Source organism: Nipponia nippon, unplaced genomic scaffold, assembly GCF_047370975.1.
Source record: "Nipponia nippon isolate SJK-2023a ecotype South Korea unplaced genomic scaffold, ASM4737097v1 scaffold_13, whole genome shotgun sequence".
Classification (NCBI taxonomy): Eukaryota; Metazoa; Chordata; class Aves; order Pelecaniformes; family Threskiornithidae; genus Nipponia; species Nipponia nippon.
In genome coordinates this window covers 5,196,351-5,213,626 of record NW_028262324.1, presented here as the reverse complement: position 1 = coordinate 5,213,626, position 17,276 = coordinate 5,196,351, and the positions used below count along the sequence as shown (strand labels likewise).

Genomic DNA, 17,276 nt, shown 5'->3' with positions numbered 1-17,276 from the left:
GTTCAGAGGCAAAAAACCAGAGTTTTGTACTTAAGCTGAATGTAAGTCAGCAGCTTAAGGATGGAGTTGTTAACAGAATAGGGTGGGAGCTTTGTTTGCCTTGGGTCTGCATGCAGGTATGTATTTGGAGGCAGACAGAACTGTGTTTCTCCATGCTTTTTTCTCTGCGAGTTGAAAATTGGCTGTATGGTGCTGATGGATATGCGGGAGCTACATTTTTTTTAGGTACTGAAAGACTGCAGAGCAGAACGGAGTCCCTGTTTGAATGGGAAAAAGAAAGAGCACAGTGATTTTTAGCTGGGTTGCTCCTCTCCGGGCTCCTGCCATGCTCAGAATTCTCTTAAACCTTATCTAATCTAAGCTGTTGCAGGTCTGTTCCTTTCCGGCAGTAAATACGCAACACATCTTTCAGCCCACAACATGCAAAAGAAAATCTGAGACTTGTCACTGGAGGCCCTAGGAGAACTATGCAGAAGTCGTGTTGCTGTCAGTCAGCCTGAAGTTTACTGCTACCCTTGTGAGAAGAATAATCTCTTTATAAGCCCACTTTTGCCAGGTAAATGCTTTTATCTCTAAGTCAGGGGGGCTGGAACTCAAAGGGTTAGGTGGCCTTGCTCAGGTCACCGAAGTCACCAGTAAAACGAAAACAGTTCTCGTTCCTCGGCTCAGTATAGATGCAGTGGGATCAGCTGCCTTCGAGGTGGTGTGGTTCTGTTCTGCTGAAATAACTGTTTGCTATTATGAAAATAAGTGAGATTAAACTTTTCATGGAAGCTTCTGGCCAGAGCAAGGATTTAATTAAAGCAGTAGTATTTTTATAACCAGAAATGGGGTAAAGAAGCAGAAGCATTTATAAAAAGGGTCATTGAAAGGGGGGGATTTCAGGTTAGTACTGTGCATGGGTCATCACGTGTTGTGTCCTCCAGGCATGTACACCACGCCCTGAAATCCCTGGCTTGTGTCAGCCGTGGGCCTGCTTGACAGAGAAACTTGGTCACCTAAGATTGTAAGCAAGGGGAAGAAAAAGCAGGCTTTCAAAGCTGCTGCTGCTGAAAACAGGACAAGGTTTGTCACGAATTGCATGGAGCATTCGGCTGTAGTCAAGCGAAAGTGCGTATGGTGGTATCTAGCGGAGGAGGTACAGAAATAGAAACAGCAGGAAAGCTCTGAAAGTCAAGAGAATATGAAGTTGAGTGTGATGCTGACAGTTAAGATTCATTAGAACTTCTCTGTTAATGTTTTAAATAACATTTCTCCATCTATATGTTCTGCCCCTCTGCTCATTTTTTTGCTAGAGGTTTATTCCAGATTACCAGACTAATAGAAAAGTAAGCAAGTGGGAGGCCAGGCTTTGAGAAAGAACTGACGACAGATGTTTTTAACAAAACAGAAGCTGCACAAGAATTACCAGTTCAGCTTCAGCCTGTATGGACAACAAACTGCAAAGCCACACCAGCTTCCAAAAGAATTGCTTGCTTTTCTATTTTTAAATTGTTTTCACCATAGTAAAGGTTAGTCCCAAGTTGCCTGAGTAGCAGAATATAATTTTCTGTAGCTTTCCGTCTGACAAGCGCTTGCCCTCGCAGTTCGTGGGTTTGCACCCTGGCTGCTCTTCCCTGAGCAACCGGTTTCTGGCCGCTGCCAGAAGCAGGACCTCAGTTTGGACGGGCTGCTGTAACCCTGGATGGTAAGTCTGGCTTCACGTCCTCCTTCTGAGCTGTCCTGTTAACTGTTGTATTTTTCCAGCCACTAAGCTCACTCTTCCCTAGAAACGTGAAGGACTCGGATGGTGGGAAAATGGGCAGTTTGGTGTCCCTGGAGGAAAATGGCCAGAAACACCCAGGTTAGAGGTAGTGGTCAGGTATTAGGACAAGCCTGTCTCTCTTGGGCTTTTCCAGCAGTGCCAAGGGGGCCTACAGCTAAAGTCTGCAGATGTTTGGGTTCCCACGATGTTTGTGGGGATCGGCCAGGGTTAGGTTGGACCTATATGGCTCTACCTCGCGTTCTGCTTTCTGCATGTATAGGGGCATTTTGGCAGTTAACCTAAGTCACGGCTTGCTCCAGTCCCAGGTGTCTGTCAACCTTGGGAAAACTCTTCTCAAATGGCTCTAATTTGGGCTAATAGTTGAAAGGATTTTGGATAAACAGTAAAATCCTATGGTAGAGAAGGGAGCACAACTCCATGTGTCCTTTCCCTCAGTACGCCTTTGAATGCAGAGAGCTGGTGGAGAAGAAAGGGTGCTCTGATCCTGATCGGTTGTTTAAATGATCTCGTGACAGGAGAAGGAAAAAGGCTTCTGAAGGAAGATATTACTTGGAAATTGTGGAATCCTAAAGAGAAACAGGTTTCCAGGGCTTTTGCTGATCTTTAACACTTGCCATCTCACCTGTAAAAGCCTTTGGCTTGACGGGACCTCACCTGGCTCCAGTCCCTTGGCTAAGAAATCCATTTTTTTCAGCTCTTTCTATAGTCAATAATGAAGACAGCCAAGTGCCTCCGGAGGCCATTCAGCCAGTCTCAGTTTTCAGAAAGAGCCTAGGGAAACTATGCTTTTACTATAGGTTCTTCACCATAGATGAATATAGGTAAGATATACATACATATTCACATAGGTATCATATACATATATACACTATACATTCTTACATATTCTGTATATAAGAATATGGCCGAACCTGTGCTGTTAGTCTCTGTCACAAGCCCAAGGGAGAAACCATACTTCTTTATACAGAAGCAGAAATTTAAGCTGGCCCTGGAAGCACATTGCCGCCTGGTAGACACGAGGAATCGGCTTTTCCTTGCAGGAAGAAAAACACTTTCTCGCTTCCCTTCTGCTTGTGACTGTAATGCCAGGCTCATTCCTTGCTGTGTAGGCTTGCAGTTCGTCCTTTTTCCTTTTTGCATATTGCAAACAACTGCATATTTCTGAAATAAAACAGTCATAACTTTGTATCTGTGTTCTTAATGATTTTTCTGCCAAATACCCAGCAGAAATGCGTGCATACCTCTCTCTCCAGCCTGTTGCATCTTCCATAGTGGGTCTCTGGGCTCAGAGAGACTTTGGGTTTTCTAACACAGAAGCAGCTTCCTTAATTCTGCATTCTGTATTAAAGCAAATTAGTTTTAAACCCTTTGTTTCTTCCCCCAGCCTTGCTTGCTGCTTCGGGTAATCGTCCCATAGGTTTCGTGTATTTCTGTGTCCCATGTGGAAACATTTCACTTGGAGTGGAAGCAGGACTGTGTGACTTAGATGGCAAACCATGCTTGTGCCCTAATTGTCACCAGTGTTAGGTCACGCAGCTGGATGTTGGTGCTTCTAATGTGGTCTTACAGTCCTCTTCTGATAATATTCATTTTCATTAAAAAAGAAAAAGAAAAGGGAGTTTTATTGCCTTTGTTACAGGGAGAAAAGCTAGAAGTGATCATTCTGAAAGCAAGGCACAGAAGGCAAGTAAAAAATACATTTTCACTTGTTTTTAGTTTTGCGGACTGAAAGGTCTTTCGGTACTGTTCGTGGTCCTCAGAGCCTGCTGCAGGCCTTGTGCTATGTTTTTGTTCAGCACCAAAATAGCCTTTTTTCCACCATAAATGTGGAAAAATAAGTTCTGGGAAACATGAGCTCATCTGAAATGAAGCTTAAAATATTTTTCTTCCCTGCATTGTCTCCACGCTTTCTGACACCCTCAAACAATGGGTTGCTTTCCTATGAGTCCCAGCCAGTAGGGAGGATTGCATTTCTTTTTCTTCCGAAGGAGCTGTGCAAAGATCTCTTGGGTTCTTTTGAAGTGGTTATTTAGGTGTGAGGCTGTGGTTGCCATTGAGGTTTCCCTGTTAGTGAGAGCTGCTTGGGGCTGGCTGTGTGGGCTCGAATTTTTTTTGTATGTGACAGACTGTTTTTAATTCCAGACCGTTTTTAATTCCAGACCTACTCCACTTTCTCAAATTCATTTAAGCTGCATGCTGACGCACATTGTTTCCCTCTACACTTTGTTCTGGATAAGGGAGGTGGCCATTAAATCCTGCCCCAGACCAAGAACGTACTTGGGCTTGAAGAATGAGGAGCGTGCTGGGGCTGGAGCCCCATCTGTGCCTCGTGGAGGTGCTGTGGGCAGAGAGGTGTCTTCTGAGCTGGCCAAAATCAGAAGACGGGATGCTTTGGCATGTGTAGATATGAAGGGGATCTTCTGAGCAGTAAGGAGGGAGCCAAGCTGGAGAACAGGGTGAAAATCAGGAATGGATGTCCCAGCTCTCCTGTCCTCCTCTCCCCGAATGACTCAGGATCACCCAGCAGAAGGAAACTCCAAGCAAACATGGGGATTGTTTGCGCCATTGTGGCTCTGAGCCCCTCCTGCCTGGGCTAACCTTCCCTCCGCAGCCCGAGCCCCCCCGGGCTGGCATCTCGCAGCTCCTGCTGCCACCGTGGCAGTCCCGCTGCTGCCGTTTTACCAGAGATGGAGCTGCCGTCATCCCCGTGCAGCAGAGAGCGGTTTTGCGGTGAAGGTTGAAGGGTTCTCAAAGATAGAAAGGAAATATGTAGATAATGAAAAAATAAGATTAAATTTAATGCCTAGAAATAACAAAAGGCAAGGATTGGACAAGTATACAAATGCTATAGAGAAAAAACTAAGAAATGCAATCAGAAAGGTATCAATTTGTTTGTGCAGAGGCACTGGTTCTGGGTAAGTATTCCTGCTACCTTGAAATACTGTTGTCTGAGAGCTCTGCTGTTATAAAGGTGATTGTGTATATCAGATCTACCTTTCTGATTTGGATTGTAATGCCCAGTGCACCATGCTTTGCCTGTCATGCACTGAATGTTTTCCAGAAGAGTATGATATTCACAGTGGGTCTGGTATATGCACAGCCTTGTGGGTTGAAATGGTGGGTTGAACTGGTCCTTAATGGAGAAACCCGAGGAAGGGGAGAGGGGAGTGCTGTGAGGAGCAGAGCTGATGGGGATGAGACAGAGGTGGGAACTAACACAGCGCACAGCAGCAACCTGTCCCTCTGCATTCCCACCGAGTGCTCTGCCAAGCCATCGCTGTGGCCAGCCCTTGTCTTCCGAAGTACAGAAGGGATTAGACTATATATACTCTTTTCTCAGTGGTGCTGTCTGTATGTTTTATATCGCCGCATACGAATTAGGGTACGAGCAGGGTTTTTCCATCTCTAAGTTGGGTTGCTCTTAGCACATCTGTCGGTGTGCTCTTTGCGGTCGTGTTCTTACAGTTTCTTTACTGGCTCAAGTTCAGTGGCCTCTTTGAGTTGGTCCCCGCTACGTGTTCAGCAGCTTTCCAAGGCAGGCATTCTCCATACACAACCAGTGGTGATGGATAGCAAAGGTGTTAAGCTGGATATCTAAATGCAAATCCCATCCTATTAGGATAGTTCCTGGCTGCGGCTTGGGAGGACACAGGACTCTCCCATACGTCTGGACTTGGTGGCTGGAAAGGCAGGGAGCCTTGCTGCTGGGCTGCCAATGCAGTTATTTTTCCCTTGGTAAGAAAAGAGCGGAGATCTCTCTCGGATTGGAAAATGATCCCACAACACAAATTATAATGTGGGAAATGGTCTCTAATATGATATTGTAGAAAGACAGTATCATACCAACTAGTTTCAACATACATATTTATAATTAACTGAAAAAGCTGTCTTTTAGCAGAAAACCAGCTGAAATGATGGCAATAAACTCAGGATTTTTTGTTCCTTACAGTGAAGTGGTATGAGAGACAGAAATAGCCTTAAAACCATGACAGATAAAATGTACCTCCTGCAGATGAGTGCTATGGGCTTTGCCCTGCCTGGCTGGTTCTGTGTTGTTTCCAGCCACTTTCAGTACTTCGCCCACAGATTCAGTGCAGGTTTTGTATGTTCTGCTGCTAGGGAAATGCTTTTCCTGCTGGGGGAATAATTCAGATCCGTTAAGGCATGAGTTGGAAGTGGTGAGGAGCAGTTGTAAAAGTAGCGCTTGATTTTTGTGTCTATTTTAAATGAGTACAGTGACGGATTGTGATCTGGGGTGATGGAAAGCATATGTTGTGCCATACAGGAACAGAAAAGTCCTGCTTCTGTGTTGCCTGTTGCTACCCCACCACATACCCCTGTTATCTTCTCTGGCTTCCCTCTTCCCAATGTTGCGGCCGGGTGAGATAACCAGCCCAGGGAGGACGGGTGGGCGACTGCTGTTCTGCCCCAGTGGAAAATCGCTCCTCAAATGCATTATTGAGGTTTTTTTGCAGATGGGAGCAATTCTGAACGGACCATCGTTTTTGAGTCTTTTAGGACCAGATTTCTCAAAAGCTTTTTGTAGCATAGCTCCAAGTGTCAACGTTCACAGCTGGGGTGTGTTTTTCAAAACATCACCCAATGCATTGAGTGGTTTTAAAAGCTGGACCTGGAGTGATTCAGAGAAGCCAAATATATCATTTGTCCTTATCTTTGCTATTAAGTTTCTGAAGCGTTTGACTTAATGTTGGCTTTGCAGTGTCAGCATTGTGCATTGCAGCCATGTTTTGGGCCACTTTCCCACCAGTGTCTCAGTCCCTGTGAGGGCAGCGCTGCTCTGATCCCCGTGCTCCTGCCTGCAGCGTTGTGCTGACCAGGGCTGAGCTCCACAACCTGGGGAACGCTCCCAGTGTTGCAAGGAAGAGAAGTTTTTATGATGGCCTTGTTGGGAAAACTGTGTCACTTGTGCAGGTATGTGACAGGTAACAGTAAGGCTGGAGCAAGGCTGCATTGCTCAATCAACTGCTGCTTTTTGGGAGAGGAGAACAAGAGCAGGAGAAACATCAGATGAAAGACCAGCCACTTGCGCGCCCCAGAGATTCAGCAGTTGTTGACCTGCCCCCGCTGTGTTTGCCTCCTGGCAGGCAGAAATGCCGCCCAGCCTGAATTTCCCGCAGGCACGGTGGGTACGGCCCCTGGAGAGGTGCCTCCACTCGCCGTGTCCTCGGGATTTGGGCTCTGCAAGGAGAGAGGCCAGTCCATGGCTGTAGGGTTCAAGCCAGTTCACTTTCCCCCAGCACCAGACAAGTGCAGGTGTGAACAGCTGTCTGGTAAGATTTAAAGCCAGGCTGTTTTGTAATAAACTGAGAGCAAATGACTACAAGTAAAACTGGTAAGAATTATATTTTTGCTTCAGTGTAACCCCTGGATACATTTCGAATTGCTGTGCTGCTCCTTCCTAGGATGTCCCGTGTGTCGGAGATGTGAGAACTGGAAAATGTCCCGGGGATACCTGTCTCCTGGGTTACACTTTGGGCTGTGGCTGTAGGTGTCCTGGAGGGTTGGGTGCCTGTGCTGTTATTTTTCTTAATGTCTTCTTCCCCCCGCCCCATCCTTTTAGTTTAAATCCACGTTCCTGCATTGCTGTTAACATTTTTGTTTCTCCTTTTATCTCTAGTGTCTCTTGAAGTTTAGGCTTTTGAATGCAAATGCACGTCCCAGGTGGCCGTGTTGGCCATAAGTGCTCTGCGTACATAAAAATGATTTCTGATTCCCTGTTCGTACCCAATCAGCCAGGGGTATGTGAATTACTTCAGAAGAGCTTTTTAGTACAAAGATAGTTCATTATGGTATGTTTAAGATTATTCTGCTTTTGTCCCTATTCCTCCTGCTGGCTGCCTGCTTCCTGCCCAGCCTGAACTCCCTTCACATAAAGCTTTTAACGTATTTACTGAAATATTATGTTAAATGCTGATATGTAAAAAAGTTCCTAATTTCTTGTGTTAACAGCATGTGCACACACTCCCTCCCCCTGTGATACGGTATTAATAGCCAGCTCTGGTGGCACTTAGACATCCCTGCCTTTGCCTCTGGGAAGGTAGTGCTGCTGCAGTCTGGACCTGCCTACGAGGATGAGTCTCCTGTGCTGCCAGGCTCCTGCATCTCGATGGGGTAGGATGCTGCATTTGGGTCCCTGGGCCCCGCAGCCAGACTGGTCTTTAAGCAGTTTAAGTGGATATATATGTCTCGCCACCTTGTCGCACCCAAAGCAGTTTTATCAAAGGAGACCTCCCAGGTCTCAGTCGTGGTCCTAATGCAGAAAATTTTCACCTTGGCCTCAAGGAGCTGCTTATGCAGCGCCCAGAGTGCGATGGTCTGTGCTCCAGAGCTGCTGACAGGCTGAAAGCATTCCCGTCCAGCCGCTCGCAGCCAACCCAACAGCCAAGGGGACACCTCTGGCTCCCAAGTGTGGTGAAGTCAGCTGCGGTGCTGAGGAGGAGCCACAGCGGTTACCCACTGGCAGGGCAGGAGGGATGAAGAAGTGGTTGGTGAGCAGACAGGGGAGGCTGCAGCTTTGGTCTGTGCTTAACCCTCAGCAACATCTGCTTGCAAACAGGAGTAGAAGGCGTCAGCAAGGAATCATAGAATTATTTAGGTTGGAAAAGAGCTTTAAGATCATCAAGTCCAACCAATGGCTTTGTCTGCACTCTGTGTGTGTGTGTGTTCACTATAAATGCTCTGGAGTTCTTAAACATCTACAGCCCATGTGCTTTCACCTGCCTCCTTCTCCAAAGCTCTGCCCCTGTGCCTCATGGCCCTGCAGTGGGCATCTGCCTTTCCCCCTGCCCTCCCTCTCCGTCCTGGGGAACGCAGTGCTCAGAGGGAGGCAGTGACACCTCCTCTTCCTCTGCTCCTCTCTCGATGGACCCGGTGAAGTCAGCAGGAAGCTTTGCAGTTGCTTTATGGGTGAAAGGGGCAGTGTGCGTCCCCTTTCCCACCCCACTGCTGTGCCCTCGCCTCTTCATGTGAAGATTTTCTGGATGGTCACATACAGAACTCAATAAGCATGAAAATCCCAGAACTCATTTCGTTGAGGCCCTAGCTACAGCCAAGAGCAAAGTTCATCACCAGGCCTGCATAAGAGCTCCTGAATTCCCTCACTCTCCCCCCAAAATAATTAACAAAATCAAAACAGTTGTTTGCTAGGAGACCTCCACTATGCTCTAACGGCTTGAAGCTGATGAGTTGCATTGCACTGCAATTACCCAGCGCCAGCCCGGCGCCAGGCTCAGCATTTGGCCGGTGAGGCAGGGGCTCGGGGCGGGGATGGAGCAGGGAAGCGCTCTGCCCTCTCTGAGGCTCTGAGCCGTGGTTGCTCTCAGAGCCCAGGCACGCGCCTCGATGGACCTAAGGTTGGGCTGATTTTGATCTTCTTGATAGCCAAATGTTTTAATTTGCTTCCCCCCACCCCCGGTCTTTCCTCCTTCCCAGCCACAGATGTCCAGCCATTAGTCTGACCATGCTCCTTTCATCATCTTGAAGTAAACTGGTGACTGATGGCAAGATGGATGGACAGACGGATATTGAAGCATCCCCAGACTCACCATGAACTTGAACAGATGCAGTAGGCAGCTTTGCCCTCCGGTGCTGGATGATGGCTCAGGCCAGGCTCAGCAGACAGCTTTTTAGGACTGGAAACTTAGAAAAGCATTGAAAGTGTGGTAGCAGCTGGCTTCTCCCCATGTGGTCACTGGTGCCCTCCAGGCACAGCTCAGGTGCCAAACGTGCCAGGGTTTGGATGATTACTCCAGTGAACACATGCACAGCTGGCAACATGGTGCGAGCTTTGCTCTGCTGAGGAAGGGACTGGGGAGACAGCCAGAAGACATTGTGCTTAAGCAGCATCTATTAGCACCGTTGGCTTGTGCAAACTGGAACAGCAGCCTCATTTTTCCAGTTTGTTATGAGCTGGACCAGTACAAAGTCCAGAGATTAAAAAGGCCTGGGTTTGACCCCTGCTCTCCTGCATCAAATAAGTTTCCAGGCCTCCAGAGGAAAAGATCCACAGACTCTGTGAACCCAGATGTTTTGCTCAGCCCAGCGGGATATACCTTGTCTAAGGGAAAGCAAATCCTGTGGGCACAGCTGAAGCTTAGAAAGGGAAAGACGACTAACTTGTCTGAAACGGGGGAAAAAAGTATGTGTATGTACGTATGACAGAGAGAGAAGAGAGCAAAAGCAAATTAGATTTCTTTCTTTTATTATACAGGATTGTATGTACAAGGTCACCTTTCTCCCAAACATCAGCATCACAGTCAGTTCATAGCAAAAACTGCAGCTCATCTCTCAAAGCCTAGAAAACAGCTCTACAACGGCTCAGTACAACACAATGGATAAATTGTACAGGAACCGGAAAAAGGTAGGGGAAAGCACAGTTATCCCTTTAATCCCTCATGAATTATTTGAAACTAAGAAATGCAAATAAAACATTGTGCTTCAAGAGCCATGCTTGCTCCAGGATGGCCCTTGGGGGAGGGAAGCGTGGCCCCCAGGAGCTGTTTTCCCCTTCACCCTCCAAAGAGAGATGCCATAAATGAGGTCTGGCTTTGAGCGCTGGAGCAGAAAGCAGGAGTCCCCTTTCAGAGCACTCTATATGACCTGGGGGGCCATGCCTTTTGTGGGAGGGTTTGACCAAGGAGAAGCTGTGGACACCGGTCCAGATTCAAAGCACTGGGGTGTGCGTGTGCGTGCGTGCGTGCGTGTGTGTGTGTGTGTGTGTGTTTTGGAGGGAAATCGGGGAGACAGGCAGGACACATCTGATCTGAATAAAGTGCTGCATGAGTTTCAGTCCCATCTACCCCTGAACTCAGAAAAACTGGATAAGCCCACGAAGGAGGAACGAACAAGAAGAGAAAGGCTGAGAGACCTCTTGGGTGTTGTGGTGTAAGGGGGTTCCCACGACAAGCTGCATGCTGGCTGCTGCAGCCCTCTGCTTGCAGGACGTGGCATGGGTCAAAAGCAGCTTGAATTTGGGTAGGCAGGGGATGTGCTTGCACGCCCACATGCATCGTGCTCAGGGTATTCACCGTTACCAGTCTCATTACGCTCAGGCAAGTTGTCACGCTGCGCACACCCGTCAGACTGGTGCTGGAGCACAGCCTTCGCAGTCACGAGCAGGAGCTGTTGTGCCGCTCTCCTGGCATGCCAGGTTGGTGCGAAGACCCAGCAAGGCTGGGGCAAGAGGAGACGTGAGCACCCTGGGGAAGGGGCTGATTGTCTCTGTCACTGGGCTGGAGAAGTGGGTGGATTACTTCCCTTCCAGGGAGCAGCTGGTCCAAGAAAAGGGTCTCATCCACACATGCTTGCACCCTCTCATTCTGCAGAGACTTGCTCAGCCTTTACATCGTGGTTTCTCAGTGGAAAACGAGGAGACCAAACCATTGAAGATGATGTATGCTTTCTTTCTCCTGCTTGGGATCACTTGCTTTCCTGCAGGCAGCTTCCTTTCCCCTTCCCCTCTCTTCAGGCAGCTGCAAAGAGCCCTGCACATGCACCAGCACCGACTCCTTTCCACCTGGAAGTGACTGTGTACTCGCAGCAGCTCATGGGGCAAAAGAGACACAACAGGAGGTGACCATTCTGGGAGGACAGCTCACCCCACACCCTCTTCCTCAACGTGACCTTAGCGTGAGAACACAAATTGTCCAAACTGAGACAGTCCTTTTCCCCCAGTTAGCAAATGCTCTGGCTCTCACCTAGCACGGGAAACAATGTCTTTATTGGATTAGGCTTCGTTCTCCCTCCTCTCCTACAAAAAGCTCTTTAACACCTCTGACTCATTTGGTGACACAACCGCTCTCCCGTTATCCAGTCAGTGATGGTTATGGATTGTGCAGGGTTTGGTTCCTGCCTCTGCTGGCTGCAGAGCTCCGAATCCATTGCACGGGGTAGTGGGGATTCACTGGGATGATGAGTTTTCTTTGTCTTTGCTTTACAGATGGATGGAAGATGTTGGGCCATGTTTCTCCTTTTGAATGCCAGGTAGAGATGACAGCAGCACTTCGATTCAGCTTGTCTTGCTCAACGTGCCAGGACAGGGTTTAGCCTCGTGCTTTCCTCACACTGTTGCTCACTGCTGTTCTCAATGGGCTGCAAGGAGAGAGGAGAGAGGGGGGGGAGGAAAAAAGCTACATCATATTACTTGAACCTCAAAGATTTGTGATTTAGGAAAGGGAGTGAGGGGCTGATCAGCGACCCAGCTGAGCAGCCAAGCTCAGTGCTAGGAAAACACAGAGGATCAGTGGAAAAGAGCATCTTCTGAAGCAGCAACCCTCCCACCCCAACGTCCATGGAATGAAGGCTTTTGCTCAGAATCAGCATCTAAGCAGCAGTGTGTGGGCTGTACCTGGTTACTGTAGTCTGGCATCCTCCACATCTGTGTAATGGCTGTTCTCCTGGAGGGAAAAGGGAACCAGAAACAGTAAATCACCACGTGTACCTCCTGCCCTGCCTGGGACACCGTGACACCTCGTATGCGGTGACCAGCTGGTACAGTGGTGTGGGAGAGCTCGCATGCTGTGAGCAGCGTCAGGTTGCTCAGCGTGGTGGAGGAGCTACAAAACACAGCTGATGTGGACACCGGGTGCCGTGGCTGTGGTTTCTGGCAGACGCAGTCCTAGGCAAAACCAAAAATTTCCTCCCGACTCCTTATTCTGGAAGGGCTCTGCCAAACAGACCTGGGATGTGTGAGTCCCTCTTGGATTTTGAAGTCTGGCTCCTGCTGAACCTCAAAGGGACTGGGATGAAATTAAGCCCACCTTCCCTTGTGTAAAGTTAGGTGTCTGATCTGGGCTACGCCAGAGTCAGGACCTCCAGCGGGCATGTCCCAGGGAAGGTGTTGAGCCTGCGGCATGAGTTGCTGTGCTTTACTGGATGCCTAATTTCTGCATGGCCAGGTTAAGTCCATGCTCAGCACTTTCATAAAGTTTACCGCATGTGCTTGCACTGCTCATGCCTTGTTGCAGCACTGTGAGAAGTTAATTTGGGACCTAGGAATGGCCCGCAGCAGGGAACAGGCATGCCTGCATTACTGGAACTGCCCAATGATGCTAAGGTGCAGTCAGTCCACAATGGCAAATTGAGCATGGTGTAATGACTCTGCTGTTGAACACAGAAGCTGGTCCCAGTTTGCAGCAGAACTCATCATCCAGAATGATAACACTCATCATAATCATCACTCCAAAGGCCACAATAACAGTGCCAGCGTGCTGAACCACTCCCCATGCAACAATGGTTTTGAAAGCACGGCAGGTGAAAGTCCCCCTCCTGGAGCCATTCTGCAATGCAGTATCATTAAAAGAATTAGATGCTCAGCAGTAGTATTTTACCTCCTGCATAGGCTAAATTTTGTGGTGAATATTTTAGAGACGGAAATGGATCCAGGAGATGTCTGCAGGGGACACTAGGTAATCTGAAAGGAAACGCAAGGGAGCCCAGTCCCAACCTTGTTAGCAGCAGGCTGGTTACAGGGTACTGGGGGAGATGGGATAAATAGATTTTTACAAACAGCGTGACCAACAGGGTCTTTGCAGAGACCCTACAGGGGAAAAGCCTCAGGACTGCAATGCATGAAGAAGGGATAGCTGGAGACTATGCTCAAAGGAGCTGTGGACGGAGACTCCCAAGAGGGGGAAGTCTGGAAACTTGTGACTTCTGGCAACAGAACAAAGGCTCCTTCTCTGCAATTACAGAGCAGGTAGCACCCTGGGAACAGGCTCTTCAGGAAAGCCAGGTGAGGTGGCATGTGCTCTGGGCAAAGGAATAGCCCAGATGCACAGGGATTTGCTTTGGAACAGGTGATGAGTCAGCTGAGAGCTTGTGGGTGAGGATCAGGGGACAGACCAACATAGGTGACATCATGGCAGGCATCTGCTACAGACCACCTGATATGAAGTCTCCTATGGATGGCTGGAGGAAGCCTTCTGATTGCAGGTCCTTTTACTCCTGGGGGACTTCAACCACCCTGGAATCTGGTGGGAGGGCAGCATGGCTGGGTGCAAGCAACCCAGGAGATTTCTGGAGAGCATGAAGAACAATTTCTTGACACAGCTGACTGACCAGCTGACTAGGGGGTTCATTCTTCTGGACTGTTACTGATGACCAAGGAAGAACTCATCAAAGATGTGAAGATGGAGGGAAGTCTTGGCTGCAGTGACCATGAGACTGTGAAGTTGAGTATCCTGAGAGAAGTGACCAAGACAAAGAGCAGAATCAAATCCCTGAACTTAAGAGAGCAGATTTTGGGTTGTTCAGGGATCTGCTTGGCAAAATCCCATGGGAGACTGCTCTGGAGGCCAAGAACCCCAGGGCATCTGGGTCATCTTCAAGGACACCTGCCTTGAAGCACAAGAATGGCCCATTCTGATGACAGTTGGGCCGGTGTGGTAGGAGGCCAGCGTGGATGAACAGCAAGCTCCCAACCAAGCTTTTTCCTACACGAAAAGCCAGAACCTAGAAGATGGAAAGCAGAGCTGAGCCACCCAGGAGAAATATAGAGCCATCCCTCCAGTGTGCAGTGATGGAGTTAGAAGAGCATCTGTAGGTACACCAGCAGCAAAAGGAAGGCTAAGGGACGTGTAAGCTCACTGCTCAATGGGGCAGGGGACCATGGGGCCTAGTGACAAAGCACATGGAAAAGGCCAAGGTACTTAATGCCTTTTTTTTTTTTTTTTCTTCTTGGTTTTCACCTGTCCAAGTCTGTCTGCTTGCCTCCCAGATCCCTGAGCCTAGTGGCAAAGCCTGTGGGAATGAAGCATTACCTACTTTATCCTTCCTCTGCAGAGCTCCTTTCCTGCCTGCCCCCTCTGAAAAGGGCACAAACTCATGCTGGGAGTGGGGACACCTTCATCCTTCTCTCTGTGGGCTGCAGCACGTATTTTGGACTTGATCTCCCCAGGTGACGTTGGAAACTTCACCAAGGCCAAGCAGAGATTTGTGCACCAGGGCAGCCAACTTTGCACTGGAAGTGGGGCTGAAAGGAAGTATTTGCCCAGCTCCCGTTGACTGTCAATGGAAACTGTGTGCCTGCCTCCCACTCCCTTGGGGGTCTAAAATGCTCCCCTCTCCCAGCTGGGGCTAACACCACTGTGAAGCACCACTCTGCTTAGCAGCAGTATTTTCACATGAGCTCTGGTTCAGTGACCTCCCCTATGAACAGGGATGCTCAGGCCTGCTGGTCCCCAGGGGACATCCTACAGTTGGTACAGGTGGGACCTAGACCCAAGTCCAATTGGATCTTCCCCACTTGTCACCATGGGGAAGAGGTTCATGGCAGGGAAGCCTCTGTGCTGGGTACCGCCCAAGTGTGGGCAGGTCTGGTTCCTGCCTTGCATAAACTATGTCTTTCCCACTTGTGATGGATGCACTTCTCTTCGTTGAACTAACTGGACTTTGGTCCAGGGAGATGCTCAGCAAGTAACCCTAAACAAAGTTAATCCTTTTGTGTGAGGCTATCAGTGAGAATCCAACACAACAAACAGTTTGGCTGGAGACTGGGCTGATAAGTGGCTGAAACTGCATGAACACGGCAGAAAATCTGACTACGAATCAACCATTTCACGCTACAAATATCTGCAGCCATCAGGGTCCGTTAAGCTCTCCCTCCATAGCAGCTGGCTGCGTGGCAGGGATCTCCCCTTGAGTAGGGACACCTTGCAAGGTTACTCCTCAAGGCTGAGAGATACCTTACCTGACACCAGGCATTGATGGGTTGGTAAGTGACATTTTTTGCATGCAAGTAACATTTAAGATAAGTATAGTAAGCTCACACGATAATCTTTGTATCCCATACTAACTTTAAATGTAGTAAATAGTATTGACCAACAATCCAAATGTACTTATTAAATATTTTACACACCTAAATTTAATGATTAGAACTCAATAAACTAACTACTAGATCAGATCTGCCTGAGTCACCTCTGACTCTCCTCTTGCAACACCAGTGCCCCTCAGAGCCAAGGGTAGATAATGTTTTTTAGGGACCGCTGTGGGCACCATGTCCATGGACAGCAGGTGGTGAAGGCTACACTGATGTCTGTAAGCCAAAGAGACGTTGGGCTGCATCAAAAGAAGCGTGGCCAGCAGGTTGAGGGAGGAGATTCTGCCCCTCTGCTCCGCTCTGGTGAGACCCCACCTGGAGCCCTGTGTCCAGCTCTGGGGTCCTCAGCACAGGAAGGACATGGACCTGTTGGAGCGGGGCCAGAGGAGGCCACCAAAATGATCAGAGGGATGGAACACCTCTGCTGTGAGGAAAGGCTGAGAGAGCTGGGGTTGTTCAGCCTGGAGAAGACAAGGCTGCGGGGAGACCTTATTGCGGCCTTTCAGTACTTAAAGGGGGCTTATAAGAAAGATGGGGACAGACTTTTTAGCAGGGCCTGTGGTGATAGGACAAGGGGTAATGGTTTTAAACTAAAAGAGGGTAGATTCAGACTAGATATAAGGAAGAAATTTTTCACAATGAGGATGGTGAAACACTGGAACAGGTTGCCCAGAGAGGTGGTAGATGCCCCATTCTTGGAAACACTCAAGGCCAGGCTGGATGGGGCTCTGAGCAACCTGATCTGGTTGCAGATGTCCCTGCCCATTGCAGGGGGGGATGGACTAGATGACCTTTAAAGGTCCCTTCCATCCCAAAGCATTTTATGATTCTGTAAAGGAGTCACTCCCCAGGAACTGGAAAGACTTCAACACTGTTCAGTGTTATAAGGTCAGGAGCAAAATACAAAGGATGGCTTTAGTGAGCCGCCTTGCAGTGAACATCCCTGCAGATGAACTGCATACATTAACCTGCCCCATGCTGAGCACATGTGAGCCTGTCTGATGTTGGCAGTGAAATATTTCTGATCTCAATGCCACTTTAGGACCAGAGAGTTACAAAAAATAGAGGTGGAAGGGAGCTGAAATAATCACCTTGTTCATCTACTCTTAATGAAGACCAGCTCTTCTTAAATCATTGCCAGCAGGATGTCTGTCCACTCTGTTTTCTTATCCCACTAACGGCAGGAAAGTCCACATTTTTTTTTTTGTTGACAGGCTGTGTGCTGCTTTATCATCATTAGCATCAGCAAGTTTCCCCCTAATTTCTACCATCTGTTTCTCTTGATGTAATTCAAACCTGGCCTTCCTTATCCTAATTGCCATAGAGATGGAGGCCAGCTTTTGCCTTTCTTTTTTATAGTGTCTGTTACGATGTCTCCCCTTAATCATCTCTTCTTAGATTTAGCAGGAGTCATGGACTTCAGCTATGAGGCCCTAGAAACCGAAACAGCTGAAAGACCCTGTTCAGATCCTTCATCCATCATGACTAAGGTGGAGCAGAGTAGAAGAGTACAAACAAGCTGAGAAATGTTTTGAGTTACAGGAGCTTTTTGGCCATAGAAAGAGTGCCGCACATGTGCAATGTGGTGCGGTCACCCTGGTGATGAGGGGGTGAGGAAGAAGAAAGGGATGCTGAATTTCATCCTCACTTCTGCTGCCACCAGTGCCGGGGTAG

The 17,276-nt window shown here is 48.4% G+C and overlaps 1 protein-coding gene and 1 long non-coding RNA gene across 6 annotated transcripts in view; one reads left to right on the top strand and one right to left on the bottom strand.

Annotated features, from left to right (window-relative positions):
- The first annotated feature begins 7,600 nt into the window (after positions 1-7,600).
- Positions 7,601-15,674, top strand: LOC148056507 (uncharacterized). Its single transcript, XR_015703058.1, has 3 exons — positions 7,601-7,897; positions 9,996-11,767; positions 14,567-15,674. It is a non-coding gene; the product is annotated as an uncharacterized LOC148056507 (long non-coding RNA).
- Positions 11,740-17,276, bottom strand: part of RALY (RALY heterogeneous nuclear ribonucleoprotein) — a 139,964-nt gene continuing 134,427 nt past the window's right edge. For 3 of the 5 annotated variants that reach the window (XM_087750264.1, XM_087750266.1, XM_087750265.1), the window contains one exon: positions 11,740-11,875. In XM_087750264.1, coding sequence (XP_087606390.1) covers positions 11,807-11,875 — 69 coding nt within the window. In that variant the 3' untranslated portion in view covers positions 11,740-11,806. Of the gene's footprint in view, positions 11,876-12,131; positions 12,181-17,276 lie in introns of all 5 variants that reach the window. The other 2 variants (XM_087750267.1, XM_087750268.1) reach the window with 1 other exon arrangement.